The following is an 18232-nucleotide window of genomic DNA, read 5'->3' on the forward strand; positions in this document are numbered from 1 at the left end:
ACAATGACCCTTTGGTTAACATATTGTTTCCCAAAGTCTAACTGTCCTCTAATTGCTGTGTGTAGCTTCATCTATCCATGTTGACCATCTCTGAGATATGGACATTTTTCATCAATACTAATAATTGAGGGTTATTTGTAGGATTTATTTAATAACAAATTAGAGAGCAACAAAGTGTAGTTACCCAAAGCAATAACTTTGTGAGAGACAACAGAAGTTGGCTGCTTATTAGTTGTCATGGGCCACTATACTCTGCGCATTGTTCTTTGACTTACTGTTTAAAGCTCTTCGTAACAAAGCAAAATGTGACAAGTCAGTGAAGCAAAAGGAGAAAGCTGAATACAAACGCCAACTACAGTCTCACAATTGTTATACCATTACTAGCATGGGAATAAGGCAGACTTTTGTTCATAACATGGTTTACAAATAGGAGGTGTAATTATGCAAGTGAAAGATGACTGACATTCCCATTTCTGTTACAGAATGATATGTAGATGGAATAAACAAAAAACACATGAGGGTAATTCCACCCTTACCTTTTCTCACAGGACTGCCAGGTAACATGAACAAACACAAGGGTTACTGTCATATAAGTGCAATCTATATACTCCTAAATTACAAAAAACTAGTAGAATTCAGCAAACAAGCAACTCAATTTTAGTAAACCAATAGTAACTATCTTCCTTATTTCCTGGCCAAAAACTTGTCATTACACTCGTATATACGAACATTAAAATGCATATTTATGAGACATAAGCCCCATAATGACAACAAAATATCCCTGTACAACTGATTTCTTTAATAGTACTACACTATGGAGTGGAAATTTGGCATTCAGCTATACAAAATGCAAATGCATGCAATAAAAGAGCAATTGTGTTGTTTATTTGAGAATGAAGTAGAACTGTTATGAAAAGTCTGCTGCATTTTGATCAAAAATGAAACACTCTTGATAATTATTTTAAATGATGGGATTCCAGAAGTGCTAGTTAGTAATCACATATATCACATATATAAGTGAACCATGTAGTAAAAAAAAATGCCTTGGGCCAGCAGTAACTTATCCCCTGTATTAGACTCACCTTCATACAGCCATTAAATCCCTGCGTTATGAGACCACCAGATTCTGATAAACCACCAACAAAGATGGTTTTCAGTTTCAGTCCTGGCAGATCATTACCAATTTCCACAGAATTCTGTTGAGACAGCAAGAACAATTATGTTTTCCAATAGTATTTCCAAGCTATTTGTGAGCTTTGGTGTTTACTGTATATAAATAAAAAGATATCTACACACACACACACACACACCAAATGCACAAACTACATTTGTATTGTTTATTTTTTACCTGATAAATTCCATAGTCCAGATACATAATGGCCAGATACTTAATGTCCTTTCCATCCTTCGAGCTTTTCAGTTCTATGAGAAGGTGATGCCATTCGCCATCAGTGACTCTGGTCTGATTGATTTTCATACTAGCTATATGGCTGATGCCACTGTACACTTCAAACTGAATGTGATTGCTTACCACCTATTTCAAAATAAATGGGAGTGAATTTCTGTTTAGTATAATGTACAAAGCTAAGCTTAAAGTATAACTAAAAGGCAAAACTTTTTTTTCAGTTTTTTTGGATACAGTGCAGAGTGTAGAACACTTGTCAGTTTTTATTGCTATCTCTGCCCTGTTAAGGAGATTCGCCTTCCCTATTGTCTTGTTTACAATATTGAAAGTGAAAGTAAAAGAAAGTAAACAAAGTAAAAGAAAATCTCAAATTTTGGGTTGTCCCCAGAAAAGTAATAGAAGGGAAATCTTCCAATGGGGACACTACCGTGTTTCCCCGAAAATAAGCCCTACCCCGAAAATAAGATCTAGTGTGATTTTCAGGGAGGGCTGCAATATAAGCACTACCCTGAAAATAAGCCCTAGTAAAGTCGTTGTAAAAAACATATAATCTGTTTTGTAAAAAGATTACATAAATGTCCAGTGTGTCTCCTTTTGTAACTTTATTGTCGAAAATACCTTATCTAAAATGCGGCTGGACGCTCACGTGACCCGTCAGAGATCTTCTCCACTCTTTCCGACTGACATCAGCGGCCTCTCGCTCTGCAGTGCTCAGACCGGGGATGAAGAGCTCCAGCAGATCATGTGAGCGCCCAGCGGGGCGCTGTAAATAAGGTATTTTGGACAAAGTTGCAAAAGGAGACTCACTAGACATTATCTAACCTTTTTATAAAGTTACAAAAAGGAGACACACTGGACATTATATAAACTTTTTACAAAACCGATTACATATTTTTACAATGACTAACAGCTTGCTGACCAGCCGCTGCAGTTATACTGCAGCAGGTTGGCTTGGCTGCGCGAATCGCTGTAGCTGTCCACCGGCGATCGCTACACTGAGAGCCAGAGCGGGGATCTGTCAATGTAAACAGATACCCGTTCAGAGAGATCGTCTGTTCCTTGTGTTTAGGAACAGCGATCTCTCTGCACTCCCTGTCAGTACACCCCCCCAAGTTAGAAACACCTCCCTAGGGAACACTTAACCCCTTGATCGCCCCCTAGCGTTAACCCCTTCCCTGCCAGTGCCACTTATACAGTGATCAGTGGCTATTTTTAGCTCTGATCACTGTAATAATGTCACTGGTCCCAAAAAAGTGACAAAAGTGTCCGATCTGTCCGTGGCAATGTCGCAGTCCCGCTAAAAATCGCTGATCACTGCCATTACTAGTAAAAAAATATAAAAAAAAAAATATAATAAAAATGCCATAAATAGATCTCCTATTTTGCAGACGCTATAACTTTTGTGCAAACTAATCAATATACGCTTATTGCAATTTTTTTTACCAAAAATATGTAGAAGAATGCATATTGGCTTAAACTGATGAGGAAATTTGTTTTTTTTATTTATTTTTTGGGATATTTATTATAGCAAAAATTAAAAAAATATTTATTTTTTTATTTTTTTAAAATTGTCAGTTTAGTTTGTTTATTGCACAGAAAATAAAAATCGCAGAGGTGATCAAATACCACCAAAACAAAGCTCTATTTGTGGAAAAAAAAGGACATCAATTTTGTTTGTATACAGCATCGCATGACCGTGCAATTGTGAGTTAAAGATACGCAATGCCGTATCGCAAAAAATGGCCTGGTCATTAAGGAGGTAAATCCTTCCGGGGATGAAGTGGTTAACTAAGATTTATTTTTGGGATTAAAGATGTCATAATGATTATTTTTGGGGAAACGCGGTAGTTCTGGTGGCCCGGGGGTCCCCAAGGAATTCCCTTAATTTGGGACATAGATGACAAAAAAAAAAATATGACAGGGGATATAACCCTCCCTTACTCTAAAAAAGAGGGGGAAAAAAAAGGTTTTGCTTATAGTTCTACTTTAATGCCTAATAGAATTTAATTCATTTAAAAAAATTAAAAGCTGGTGCCAAGGAACGGGTGATCCTCAGGTATCCACATTGGAGCTTTTATTTTACTGCAGACTGTAATAAAATTACGGTAATACATCAGAGAGAATGTTATGAGGAACACACATAGGCCAGTTACGTTTTTGAGAAGAACTTTGAATGCTGCTTTCTTTCCTTTACAGGGGATGAGCAGCAAAACAGTCCAAATTCCTCTGACTCTATAATGTCCAGTTTCACCAACTCACTCAGGCATTAGCAGACCCGCATACTAACACCAGCGAACACATGCTTACCTGTGTGTGAAGACCTGTGACCACAATTCTCTCTGCTTTGTGCATATTTAGTTCTTTGATGTCAACATGGTCAGACATTGCAGCATAATATGTTTATCCCTTTCATGCCTAAGCCTATTTCTGACATAAAATCTATATTTTTTGCTAGAAAATTACTTAGAGCCCCCAAACATTATATATATTTTTTAGCAGAGAATCTAGAGAATAAAATGGTAATAGTTACAATATTTTATGTCACACGGTATTTGTGCATCGGTGTTTTAAACGCAACTTTTTGGGAAAAGGGACACTTTCATGAATTTAAAAAAACAAAATCGTAAAAAGTTAGCCCAATTTTTTTGTATAATGTGAAAGATGATGTTACGCAGAGTAAATAGATACCAAACATGTCACGCTTTATAACTGCACGCACTCGTGGAATGGCGACAAACGACGGTACCTAAAAATCTCCATAGGAGACACTTTAAGTTGTTTTTACGGTTAGCAGGTTAGAGTTACAGAGGAGGTCTAGAATTATTGCTCTCGCTCTGACGATCGCATCTATACCTCACATGTGTGATTTGAACACCGCTTACATATGCGGGCGCAACTTCCTTATGCGTTTTCTTTGCTGCGCGAGCTCGCAGGGACGGGGGCGCTTTAAAAAATTTTTTCTCTTATTTATTTTATTCATTTTTATATTTGTGTTTAAAAAAAAAAGATCACTTTTATTGCTGTCGCAAGGAATGTAAACATCCCTTGTAACAGTAATAGGTGGTGACAGGTACTCTTCATGGAGGGATCGGGGGTCTAAAAGACCTCCAATCCCTCCTTTGTACTTCAAAGTATTCAGATCGCTGAAAACGGCAATTCTGAATACTGTATATTTTTTCAAATCCGGCGCCATTGGCAGCCGAGTAAACAGGAGACTGGAACGAAGTCTGTCTCTAGGCGCCGGAAGTGGCGCATCACAGATGGGGTCTCCCAGTGGGACGGTGGGCCCGGTAAAAGCGGCGGGAGGTGGCGGGAGGGGGGATGTCCCCTCCCGCTCCTCCGGGATAACAATCAAGTGGCTTTTAGCCGCATTGGTTGTTATCCCTGGAAAGCCGATCACCCGCTCTAAAAAACGGTACCAGGATGATGCCTGCAGCTGCGGGCATCATCCCGGTATAACCCCTGAAAGCCAAGGCCGCATATATGTGTATGGTCGGCGCAAAGGGGTTATACTAAATTGTTACCTATAAAAAGGACTGCTGCTAAAAAGTAGAACAGCTTTTCACCTGTCGATAGTTTAGTATTGCTATTGAGAAAAAATTTGAGCTGCTCAATACAGATTATGAAATCTATATAAAAATACATTTGGCTTTCTAACCCTGGAGAGGTATTAGTGTGACACTTCCTAATCCAATAACTGCTTTCTGAGCTTACTGCATACTTAATAATAATAAGTGCTACTAAACCCACAACAGTAAAATCAGTCTGTATATGCAGTAAAGCAAGCTTGTTATATTCACCGGGGAACCTGAGGGGTTAATCCTGTGCATCGTGTAAAGACTGTTTGATCCTGTCTTCAATCCATCTGCTGACAGTACAGAGCCCTAGGAGGCACTCTGCACATGCTCAGTTTGGTGTGTCTTGCTAGAGTGTTTTTTTTTTTATTTTGGGAGGGTGCATGTGATCAGCACAGGGTCAATCAGCACCGTCCAGATAAAGGGTCAGGGGTCATACAGCCTCACAGAACAGGCAGAGGAGAATGAAAACTCCTACAAGCCGCAACCAGTGCTTGGCCAGGAACTGATAGAAGTCGTAAGATGCTATACAGTATATTGATGATGAAAAAAGGTATTTAGCAGTTTATATTTATTAAAACAATTGAATTTCCATGTTCAGTGCACTGTGAGAGACCAGATGTAGTGAACGCAGGGTCCTGGGTTTAGTAATGCTTTAAAGCTGAAAATTTGTTTGAAATTACTCAAAGGAGGTGTATCCCATGCCCTGCTAACTGCTTACTGTGTGCTTACTCTCTTATCACAGCACTCAACTTCCAGGGCTGCATGGGTTAACTGGATCTGGTCTAAAACTGAAGTACACTGCAGAACCTTTCTGCCCTCCCCTCCATTCACAACACTCTGTGTACCCTTTTTACAGAATGCAACATGTTCTGTGAATGGGGGAAGAGGTGGAATGCAAGGAGGGATGTAAATGGAGGAGAGGACAAAAGGGGCCGGCAGCCATTGTTGGGACTTTTTCAATGTATGTCAATGTCAGACCCGAGGCAGTTAACCCAGTGGTCATCAACCCTGTCCTCAGGGCCCACTAACAGGCCAGGATTGCAAGATAACTGAAATACATCACAGGTGATATCATTTGCGGCTCAGTGATTGCAGTATTCTAGTCTGCATCTCCCCAAGGTAATACATAAAACCTGGCCTGTTGGTGGGCCCTGAGGACAATGACCCCTGAGTTAACCCATGCAGCACTGGAAATTCAGCACTCTGAAGCAGACCTGGCTTCAATGAAGAAAAGACTTCTACAGTAAGGAGCAATTAGCAGGACACGGGATATACTTTATAACAAGTAAATCACAGGACTGAAACTGTACCCCCCAAATACACTTCAGGTCCATACCTGTTAAAATAAAAACAGGTTTAATGGCTGTTCAAACATGTTAAACTGACTTCTAAAGAACTTTACAATCATGTTTTCCTCTTATGTTTACATATGTTTTTTTTTTTCAATAAATAAAAAGCTCTTCAAAGACAACATTACTACTACAGAAATTTAGTTTATTATAGCCAGAAATTTCTTATGAACAGACCAGTTTTTATAGCTTATATTTGTTGGTTAGTTTCTTAATCTGTAGAAGTATAAAAATCATTATGTCAAGACAGTGACCTTGAACCACATGCAAAAAAAAAAGTAATCTGCTTGCATTAATGGTAAAGTCAAAGTTGTTCCTGTGCCCAGAGCTGGATGTGGATTTCTTTGCTGACGCTTTGTTTGTGGAAGTATTGCTAAGTACAATACTGTTTAGCTACAAGGAAAAATCTAGATCCTTACCTGGATATTAATCCTAGATGAAGACCCTGCATTAACCTGCATCAAAATGCCACTTGCTTGACGGGTTCTGAACATCAGCCCGATAAACCATGGCACAGACACTGTAATTTCTATATCAGTCCATATAACAATCCCGTCTCCTTGAAAACGTTGTGGAAACGGCATAACTGAAAAGGCAAGTATAATTTTATTGGCATACTTTTCAAACTAGATTTTATTACAGCTTGGAGTGCAATTGAAAAAAACATTTTATTACATGCAGTAGTAATTGGCTAAAGCATGCTAAAAATGGCCAACTCAATAAAACTAAAACAAACATTGATATCTCACAGCAAAGCATAAACCATCCTAATGCTTGATGTTAGAAATATTTACCACATGAATTGAATAAAATTTCATCAGGCTATCAAGTTTCTCTACACAAACCAAAATTCCCCCGATCACTCCAGGTGAGCTCCATCTCACTTTACTTCCCTTACTAATAATAAACACACATTGCTCAAAAACAATAAATCTCCCATTAAAAAATGTAAAACTTGGAACTTGGATTTTATGATGCAGAATGAAGGACAACATGAAGTTTCATGCAGTTCTGCTCCATAATAAATCATTAACAAATTAGGTCTTATATTATTAGGCAGCAGTTAACTAATGCATTGTCACCTACCTTGCTCACAGTTTTTCCCTCCAAAATGTAAAGGACAGTCGCAGTAGTAGGTGTTCCATTTGTTAACACAGGTACCTCCATTCTGACAAACACTGGTGTCACAGAAATTCCTCTTTGCAGGACAACCTTTAACCAAACAATAGAAACCCAGATTAGTGCATATTAAGTGGACACATTGAATTGTCTATACCTGCTTGTTGTTGTTTGATTACTAACAGTGTCAAACACCAAGAGAAAAAATATATTGCTTGAAAAATTGTTTAGGCCGTTATTAAAGCGGTTGTATACCGCTGGACTTTTTTTTTTCTTCCTGCAAGGTAAAGACATAATGTGCTAGTATGCATCACATACTAGCACATTATGTAAAAACTTACCTTAAAATAAAAATTGTTCCAGCGCCGCATCTTCACCCATCTTGCTTCCGGGTTCGCAGGCTAGCCAGAGCAGTAATGACGTCACTCCCATGCATGTGTGCGGGAGGCGCCGTTTACAGCACAGGAAGGAATGGCACAGACAGCCATTCCTTCAGAGTGCATGCACCAGTGATTTCACAGGCTGCATGTAATGTAAATATCTCCTAAACGGTACATGGTAAATGTCAGCAGAGGAAGTTTACTTCCTCTTTAAAAGCAATGCCAAAAGTGTAGTCAAAGTATGCTTCTAAATCATTGCATACAATATACCATCTCACTTAATTTACGTCTCTAATTCCAATCAAGGAAAGTTTATATAATTTGCTCTGGACTGCTTATGCATCCCAACGCAGAGACAATGCAATTTGCCCATTGCCCTATTGCGGCGTTCAATAAACACGCTTTGTTGGTATGCACAAAAGATAAAAAAAAAAAAAATGAACAGGACAGGATACATTTTTACTCAGCACATTGCAACCACTATCTGTGGTGCGGCGTAAAGCTGATTTTGTGACAATCTGATAGAGTTAAAAAAAATGGAAAAAAGTTAAAGTGGTTCTAAAGCCTAAAGGTTTTTACCTTACAGCGATACTAAACCCACAATAGTAAAATCAGTCTGGATATGCAGTAAAGCATGGTTGTTATACTCATGGTGGACCCCAAGGGGTTAATCCTCTGCATTGTGTAAAAAGGCTGTTTGATCCTCCCCATCTTTCACAGTCCCGAATCCATATCCTGATAGTACAAAGCCTTGGGGCACTCTGCACAAGTTCAGTTTGGTGTCTATTGCTAGAGGGTTTTTGTTTTTTTTTCTTGGGAGGGGGCATGTGATCAGCACAGGGCCGATCAGCAATTACCAGACAGAAAGTTAGGAGTCATGCAGCCTCATAGGACAGCCAGAGGAGAATGAAAACTCCTCCTACAAGCTCGGCCAGACACCGATAGAAATCACACTGCTATAAAGTGCTGATGAGAAAAAAGGTATTTAGCCGTTTATATTTACTAAAACTATTGCATTCTCATGTTCTGTGTACTGCGGCAGACCAGATATAGTGAATGCAGGGCCCTGGGTTTTGCACGCATGAAGGTAAAAAAAAAAAAAAAAAAAAAAAAAAAAAAAAAAAAACCTTCTGTGCGACAGGATCCTCTCCTTACCAAACTTATACTTACCTGAAGCCCAATCTAGATCCAGTGCTGTGCATGAGAGCAGCGCCCTCACAGGGCAGACTGATGGCAGCAGCTCCTGCTACTATCAATCATATACTGTGACAAGGCTCAGGAGCGAGTACGCACAAGTGCCCCCATAGACAGCGGCTTTCTATGGGGGCACTCGCTGAAGAGGAGGAGCCAAGAGCACTGGAAGGGGACCCCAGAAAAGGAGGATCAGGGCTCCTCTGTGTAAAGCCATTGCACATGGCAGGCAAGTATAACATGTTTGTTATTTTATTAAAAAAGCTTTACAATCACAGGCCACTTTAACCACTTCAATACAGGCCACTTTCACCCCCTTCCTGCCTAGGCCAATTTTCAGTGCACTTTAACCACTTGCCGACTGGGCCATAGCCGAATGACGGCTACAGCGCAGTCAGCTTATTCTGGGAGTCTTCCCAGAATCGGGCTTCCCGCACGTCCCTGGGAATGTCCGTGGTCCTCCGGACCCGTCAGATCACGGATTGAGGTAAAAGGCCAATGACAGCGGCCCTTTACCACATGATCGCTCCGTCCAATGTAAGAGCGATCACTTGTGCACAAACCGGCGCATGTCTGGTTAAGCTCTCCTCTCTCCTGGCACGCTGTACACACTGATCGGTACAGCGTGCGAGGAGGGAGATCACAGCAGTACTCACCTGTGCCTCATTCATGCCCATCTATGCCTCATTCATGCCATCTGTGCCTTATCCGTGTCACATCCCTGCCACATCAGTGCTCAGCCATGCCTCATCTGTGCTCATCCATGCCACATCAATGGCACTACAGTGCTCATCGGTACCCTACAGTGCCTCACAAAAGTGTGATAGGTAGTCAGGAAATTTTATTTGTAATTTCTTTATGTCCCTAGAGCACCTGACGGTGCCCCCTGAATGTTGGGCCTCTGTGTGGCAAGGCTGTGTAAAAGTCTCACATATGTGGTATCGCCATACTCAGGAGGAGTAGCAGAATGTATTTTGGGGTGTAATTTGTGGTATGCACATGCCATATGTTAGAAATATCTTATAAAATGGACAACTTTGCGTTAAAAAAAAACCCAAAAATGCGTTTTCATTTTCTTTCCACGTTATCCAAAAACGTGTGGAAAGAAAATAAGTTGTTCAAAAGACTCACAATGCCTCATAGAATATACGTTGGGGTGTTTGCTTTCCAAAATAGGTTAATTTTGTGGGCGTTTTCATTGTCTTGGTGTTGCCGGGCCTTCAAAAGTGTGATAGGTTGTCAGGAAAATATGTGTGTAATGTATGCTCCTAGAATGCCTTGAGGTGCTACTTGCATGTTGGGCCTCTGTATGTGGGCAGGCTGTGTAAAAGTCTCACACATGTAGTATCGCCATAGTCAGGTGGAGTAGCAGAATGTGTTTTGGGGTGTAGTTCCAAGTATGCCTATACAGTGCGTGAGAAATAACTTGGTAATATGAACATTTTGTGAAAAAAAACAAAAACATCATTTTGCAAGGAATTGTGGGGAAAAAAAATTACAACTTCAAAAAACTAATTTGGGGGGTATTTGTACTTTCCTAGCATGTTAGTGTCTCAAGAAATGATAGGCCATAAGTACATCATGTGGGACCATCAGTACATCAGGTGTGATTAATTTTCAATGATTGCCACCATAGCTTGTAGACACTAACTTTCACAAAATATATACTTATTTGGGTTATTTTTTACCAAAGATATGTAGCAGTATACCTTTTGGCCAAAATTTATAAAGAAAAATTACTAATTTGCAAAATGTTATAACCGAAACAAAGAAAAATGCACTGTTTTACAAAATTTTAAATACTGTACCACCAAAAGAAAGCTCTATTTGTGTGGAAAAAAAGGACAAAAACTTCATATGGGTACAGTGTTGCATGACTGAGTAATTGTCATTCAAAATGTGAGATTACTGAAAGCTGAAAATTTACCTGGTTAGGAAGGCAGTATAAGTGCCCAGTGGTTAAATGACAATTGCGCAGTTATGCAACTCTGTACCCATATGACTATTTTATCATTTTTTTTGAGACAGATCTTATTCTGTGGTATTTAATCACCAATGGATTTTTTTTTTACTTTTTGCTAAACCGAAAAAAAAAAAAAAAAAAAAAAAAAGCACACCTTTCTTCGTTTCTGTTCAACAATTTTGCAAATAAGTAATTTTTCTTCTTCACTGATGTGCACTGATGGGCACCGATATGCTGCACTGATTATTAGTGCCCTGATTATCAGTGTAAATGTCCCCATGTAACTGTACAGCTGGTTATCGACTTTCCTTTCCTCAGACACTGACAGCGCTAAGGAAAGGAAATGCAGATAACCAGAATTTGTTTACATGTGATCAGCTGTGATTGGACACAGCTGATCACTTGGTAAGGCCTCATGCGCACAGGACGTTAAAAAAATGCCAGCACTGCTGCCAGGAAAGAGCAGCATTAAAAATGCGCTGTTAGCCGCGTTTTTAAAAAGCGTTTATGGCCATTTTTCCAATTATGTAAAGATGCCTGAAAACAGAAAACGCAGCTAAACGCTTGTTACAGCGTTTAGCAGTGTTTTTCTTTTTTTTACAGCTCAATAGCCTCTGCTCCTGGACGCACAGGTTGTCGTTTTTTTCTACTGCCCCTAAACGCTTATGCCTTTAAACGCCTCTGAAAGTTTATGTGTGCATGGACACATAGGCTAACATGGAGGGGCATCTAGAAGTAGTTACAAAAACATCAGATGCTCCTAACAGCAGCTGTAAAAATGTCCTGTAGGCATGAGCCCGAGGGACACAGCTCACCACTGGTTGCTGCCCGCACACGAGCGGCGCGATGTGAAGGACGCCATATGACATTCAATTAGGATGGTAAAGCACCGGCATGGCTGTCAATCTGCTATAGGCTGGGCAGGAAGGTGTTAAAAAAGTGGAATGTGTTGTAATAATGCATCACACCGCCCCTTCAAATTGCATAATGCTTGCCCACTGTGGTGAATGGGCCTTGATATATTATCCCTTTCATGACTAAGCCTATTTTTGAAATTTAGTGTTTACAAGTTAAAATCCATATTTTTTGCTAGAAACTTACTTAGAACCCCCAAACATTATATATATATATATTTTTTAGCAGAGAATCTAGAGAATAAAATGGAGATGGTTGCAATATTTTATGTCACACGGTATTTGTGCAGCAGTGTTTTAAACTCAAATTTTTTGGAGAAGGGACACTTTCATGAATTTTAAAAAATCCAAACAGTAAACTTACCCCAATTTTTTTGTATAATGTGAAAGATGACGTTACACCGAGTAAATAGATACCAAACATGTCATGCTTTATATTTGCACACACTCGTGGAATGGCGACAAACTACGGTACCTAAGAATTTCCATAGGCGACGCTTAAAATTTTTTTTTTACTTTTACCAGGTTAGAGTTACAGAGGAGGTCTAGTGCTAGAATTATTGCTCTCGCTCTGACGATCGCGGCGATACCTCACATGTGTGATTTGAACACCGTTTACATATGCGGGTGCGACTTCCATATGAGTTTTCTTTGCTGCGCGAGCTCGCGGGGACGGGGGCGCTTTAAAAAAATATTTTTTTTCTTATTTTATTTAATTATATATTTATAAATTGTGTTTAAAAAAAAAAAAGAATGTGATTACTTTTATTGCTGTCACAAGGAATGTAAACATCCCTTGTGACAGTAATAGGTGGTGACAGGTACTCTTTATGGAGGGATCGGGGGTCTAAAAGACCCCCGATCCCTCCTTTGCACTTCAAAGTATTCAGATCGCCGAAAACGGCGATTCTGAATACTGTGTATTTTTTTTTAAATCGGCCCCATTGGCAGCCGAGTAAACGGGAAGTGACGTCATTTCCACGTTTACAATTAGAAGGCTGGAACGAAGCCGCCCAGCCGCTGGAGGCAGCCGATTTGTCAGCGGGCCTCCCGATCAAACGGGAGGCCTGGTAAGAGCCGCGGGAGGCGGCGGGAGGGGGGGGCGTCCCCTCCCACTCCTCCGGTATAACAGCCGAGCGGCTTTTAGCCGCATCGGTTGTTATATTCGGATAGCCGATCGCCGGCTCTAAACAACGGTACTGGGATGATGCCTGCAGCTGCGGGCATTATCCCGGTATAACCCCCTGAAAGCCGAGTACGCACATCTGCGTACGCTCGTTGGGAAGGGGTTAAACCAATCCCAATAAATACAAAATGGCTTCTCTCTCTCTCTGAAGCTCATTTTATCCGATTATCTTCTGTCAGTTTTTAAGAACAATTGAAAAAAAAAAAATATATATATATAAAACAAAACAAAACATCAAGTACCTGCTAGGGTGCCATTGTTGGCTATAAAACTAGCCATGTCTATGGGTTTGCTGTCAATCGTTAAATTCCTCATGCAGCCAATAAAATGCCTGTTCTGCACTGGAAAGTCCTCAGGCAAATCAGGTACACCTCCCAGCAACAGAGGCCCTGTTAAGTCAAGTGACCTGAAAAAAAAAAAGTCGTTGTTATAACACTATGACAACAGTATCATTAACTTATGGGATTTTAGAATGCTAGTGCCAAAAAAATCATTATCAAAAGGAGACTCCAAAACACAAACATTGTCTTTAAAAACAAAGGCTTTAGCCCTCATGCACACAGGCTGTTAAAAAAACATTATGAAAACGCCAGTATCTTTGCAGTGATTTTTTTTAACTTTTTTCAGCGTTTTTCAGCGTTTTTGCAATAGCGTTTTTCCGCGTTAGCGTTTTTTTTTTTTTCAAATTTTTTTTTTTTTTTTTTCAATGGATCAAAAACGCTAAAAAACGTTGGTGAATGACGTTTTTGAGCGTTTTTGAGCGTTTTTACAGCTGAAAAACGTCTCTCAGAACCCACTGGTCCTGGGTTTTTTTTACAGCTTAAAAACGCCTATGCCACTTGCAGCTCAAAAACGCCTAGGTGGGCATGAAGCCATAGACTAACATAGACAGGCCTTTTTAAGCTGCAAAAAAAGCTCAAAAAAGCAGCTGTAAAAACGTCCGTGTGCATGAGGACTTAGTATTGAAATGTACAGGGTTGGTAAACCAGATAGTTGTTGTTTTTTTTTTCCTTTTACCAATGGGTGAAAAGTAGTCTAAATGTGATAACTGTATGATTTAATTAAAGTCAGTAGCATCCTGCTAACATTCAAAATGTATTCAGAATATTAAGTGAATATTCATACATTTAACAATTCAGAAAATAAACAGAATATGAGGAAAAAGGGCATTGTGAATGTGGCATACACCAAATATTCACTACATGTAAATCTTTCCGGTGAAGGATTCATAAATATTTGATAAATGTAACATTTAGGCCTCTTGTACACTGCACTACACTTTTTTTTTTTTTTTTTTTAACAAAGCTAAACTACAACCCATTAATTGTAATGTGCCTATGCATACAGGTTTGAAAACAAGCGCCGTGCATTTTTCCAGTAAAAAAAATAAATAAATAGAAAAATCAGCTTTTCTGGTCAGTAATTTATGCCTCATGCATCCAAATACGTGCAAATGCACACAAATGTCCATTTACATGTTGTGCAGAACGAGAATGTGAAAATAAGTTTTTGCACTCTTGCACATACCGTATATGTGAAAATGCATACAAAAAAAAAAAAAAAAAAAACACGTCTGAAAAAGAAGATGCTCAAACAGGAGTATCATGTGCAAGAGGCCTTACTGCTTTCTAAATTTTTTTTTTTACCAGAAAGGAGGAAATCCAAATGGTAGGCTTATGACATTCAGCTTTCATTGGAATCACATGACAGAATTCTACCAACAAGAAAAGGGTGTTTACTTATCTAATTTCTTTTGGTGTATCTAACCAAAAGCTTACTTTTTGGATCCAGTCTGGGTTCCTTGTGCGGCACATGTGTAGTTCTTGATAATATTTCCAAAACGTACTGCTACTGCTGTGTCACAATCATCCACTGTCACCACAGCCACCTTCTCCCCAGATGGCCCATGAGGGATACCCAGCCTTCCAATGTTGGGCTGTAAGAAGACACATTCATGCATATTACACATATGATATAACAAATTCCATGGATTTCATTTAAACTTCTGTTTAGAGAAGAAAACGGTAAAGCCCGCAGAAGAAATCATGTCTTGTATTGGAACACACTTTACTTGACCCAACACCTAAAGAAGTGCTACCCTGTGCTGTTCCCCTTTTACCTACACACTGCCTGAGTGACTTGTCTACAACAGCCTCAGGGAAGAAAATAGATGAATGACTTCTGGATATGTTTGATGGGGTCTGGACAGTGTTTTGGACAAGCAGGTGCTGGCCGATTGAACATTTTTTTCTTGTGGCGTGGCTTAGAGGTTTACGTGGCTGTTAACCTATCTGTGTAAAGCAAGTCCTAAAGAGAGGTTATTGGTGTGTGAGTGCTCCCAGGTACTCCTATAAAAATGTCAGTCATTGTGCCGGATGTTCAGTAATTACAGTCATTCAGCATTTATGGTTCATTACAAAGATGATCTCACTTCTACAATTGCTGGGGTCAGTGCAGGCTGCAGGAATAAGAACCAAACCATTTACAACCCATGGGAATACATTTGGATGGCACTACATGGGTACTCGGGAGGATCTGATGAACATAATTGCAGGTAGTTTTCTCATAAGAAAATTTGTCAGTCATATACGATAAAGAGTAGCTGGGTGGTCAAAAAAAGACAGCTTTTCAGTGGAACAATATACTTTTTATAGCACACAAACATTAAAATCTCCAAATGTTTCCTTTAAATAGTAAAAATTAGACTGTCAATTTAATAAGTTAAGACTATATCCAGCCAAAACGAAACTATTCAATTGGAAAACAGAAAAGTAGACAATGTATTAGAAATCTTACAGCCCATCATAAAGTTAAATTTAAATGGTGGCTCTAAGATTATTCTTCAACCTTTGGTGGTCACAATGATGCCCAATATGTGTCACTTAAAAAATACATATTTGAATATGACAGGAAAGTTTTGCATTTAATTGGTATGGGAGGCATTAATCCTTAAATTATAACCAGCATAATTACTTTACAGTGCAGTGCTACATTTCTAAATGTGTTTCCATAATCTGCAACATGAGATGGAAATATAACTCACGTATATCCGTTATATCTGCTGCAGTGGGGGGGAACATAGGTTTCTTTTTATTTGATGACATCTGCTAAACGTCTATCTACAGTTTATGTTTCCAGTCATCGACTGTGGCTGTGGAAAAATCATGTGGTCCTATTTACCTATTCTCAGGAGCTCTATGTCACCAAATGAAATATTTGGTTTTGATCAATTTAAATGGTCAGGCACTAATTCAGAAGCATGGACATATATGGGGTAAGATGCTGCTCAAAACTGACCCAGTGTTTCAGATGTGGACAGGGCCGTTGATAAGATGGTATAGCCAGCCCTCTTGGACTAGGCCCAGATCCCATCGGTTCAAAAGGTGGGCCCGGGCACCTGCTGAGTAGGAGGGTCAGCTGTACTGCCTTACTGCAGACACTGATGTAGTGCTGCCAGCTTCTCCTCTGCAATGTTCCTCTAGCTGAGCTGCAGAGGTCCTGCTCTAGTATTCTCTAATCACTCTGCTTTCCGGGCCCCCCTGTTCACCCCTTTCGCCTGCAGCATTGCCAGCTTCCCTCCTCCCCTCTCCTGCCCACACACAAGGGGATATTTTCAGGATGGAGAGCAGGGGAAGGGTCCGGTAAATATGTCATATAATAATGATCTTAGTGTATTTTCAGTGGAAATATCATTTGGAATTTTCTGGGGGTGGGAGGGAGCGGTAGGCAGTATGGGGCCCCATGATTTCTAACAGCAGCTCTGGGTATGGATATGGCTGTGGCGTGGCAGGTGCAGCGCCATACACAGCCATATCCACATCTGAAGCACTGGGTCAGTTTTGAGCGGAGTCTTACCCCACATCATTTTACCCTTGTTACAAGAAAAGTTTGTAAGCTCTCTCGAGAATGGCAATTTCGTGGATGGCTCTAACAAACACGCTGCAAATGAGCGTCAGAAAAAGTGTCAAAAATCTCTTATTCTAGGCCAGAGACTCAGAAAAGAATGAAGGCAAAGCATCAGCATGACAGCCAGAAAACAGACATTCTCAAAAGGTGAGGTTATCCATGGCAGCCCCCAATACATTTCTTATGATGGACTCCCTTCTCTGAGCTGCTGAATGTCGAGTTCTGATTTGTGATCATAGGTTAACCTTACAAAACATGCTTAGTGTGATTCATTTTTGTAGAGATCTAATAAAAGCATAAGCTTACCCCCATACATTATGAAATTAACAAATACAAATAGAGAATACAATTATACAGTATATACATAAATAATCTTACAAAAATGTTTACATCATGGCTGAATGTTTATGCAGTGTATACACCAACATTGCTGTGATAAGAACAGTAACATGGTACAGAACAGCCAGCTAAGTAATTAATGGTGCTGAGAACAATGGTGCCATTTATAAGACTACGGCTAGGAACAGAATTCTCCTCTAGCAGTCACGCTCTGCAGTCTCAGGATGGACACTACCTGTATTTCAGGTAATACAGAGCAAGGCACTCAGGTAATTGCTGTCTTCCCCTGCTAAAGGTGATTTGGCATTCTTGTAGGAAAGCTTTTCAATACCACCGCTCTACATATGCTGGTGTCATAACAAAGCAATTTAGCTTGTCTTAGTGGAATGTAAGGCCTCTTCACCAGACACTAAATCCAGCACACAAGTTGCCTTACACGCTCAACCATCAATAAAACTTCACAGAAATATACCAAAAATCTCAAACGTCAGTGGAACGCGTGTTTGATCATTGAGGAGAGGCTGAACAATTTCATGAGGTGCCCTACAGAAAGTAATATCAAAATAACTGAATATCTGTTCGGCATTTGCAATGTTACAAATCTATCCCATCAGTGGTATCAATAGCTTTTCACAGTTAAATGTCAATTTTTTTAGAAGGGATATCAGGTGGCAGTCACAAATGGAGGTATGACCTAGTCACAAAATCATTTTTCTTGTTTCAGATATGTGCACAGACCTGCATGATTGTATCACCCGAGAACACATGTCTATGTACTGAGCAGACACACAAACCATCATCAGAGACTGAACGTAATCTTCTCCTGAGCACAGATGGCTCAATGCACCTTTAGCATACATAAGTAACAAAGCACACCTGTGGAAGAGATTTACTAAAACTGA

General features: G+C 39.8%; 1 protein-coding gene across 4 annotated transcripts in view; it reads right to left on the reverse strand.

The window, feature by feature from the left end:
- The window catches only part of CELSR1 (cadherin EGF LAG seven-pass G-type receptor 1), a 254144-nt gene that overhangs the window by 71525 nt on the left and 164387 nt on the right, over positions 1-18232 (reverse strand). For all 4 annotated transcript variants that reach the window (XM_073619707.1, XM_073619705.1, XM_073619704.1 and 1 more), the window contains exons 6-11: positions 14864-15021; positions 13328-13491; positions 7419-7544; positions 6752-6918; positions 1349-1534; positions 1083-1196 (exon numbers count right to left, since the gene is read on the reverse strand). In XM_073619707.1, coding sequence (XP_073475808.1) covers positions 1083-1196; positions 1349-1534; positions 6752-6918; positions 7419-7544; positions 13328-13491; positions 14864-15021 — 915 coding nt within the window. The remainder of the gene's footprint in view (positions 1-1082; positions 1197-1348; positions 1535-6751; positions 6919-7418; positions 7545-13327; positions 13492-14863; positions 15022-18232) is intronic.

The sequence above is a fragment of the Aquarana catesbeiana genome, linkage group LG03 (assembly GCF_042186555.1).
Source record: "Aquarana catesbeiana isolate 2022-GZ linkage group LG03, ASM4218655v1, whole genome shotgun sequence".
NCBI lineage: Eukaryota > Metazoa > Chordata > Amphibia > Anura > Ranidae > Aquarana > Aquarana catesbeiana.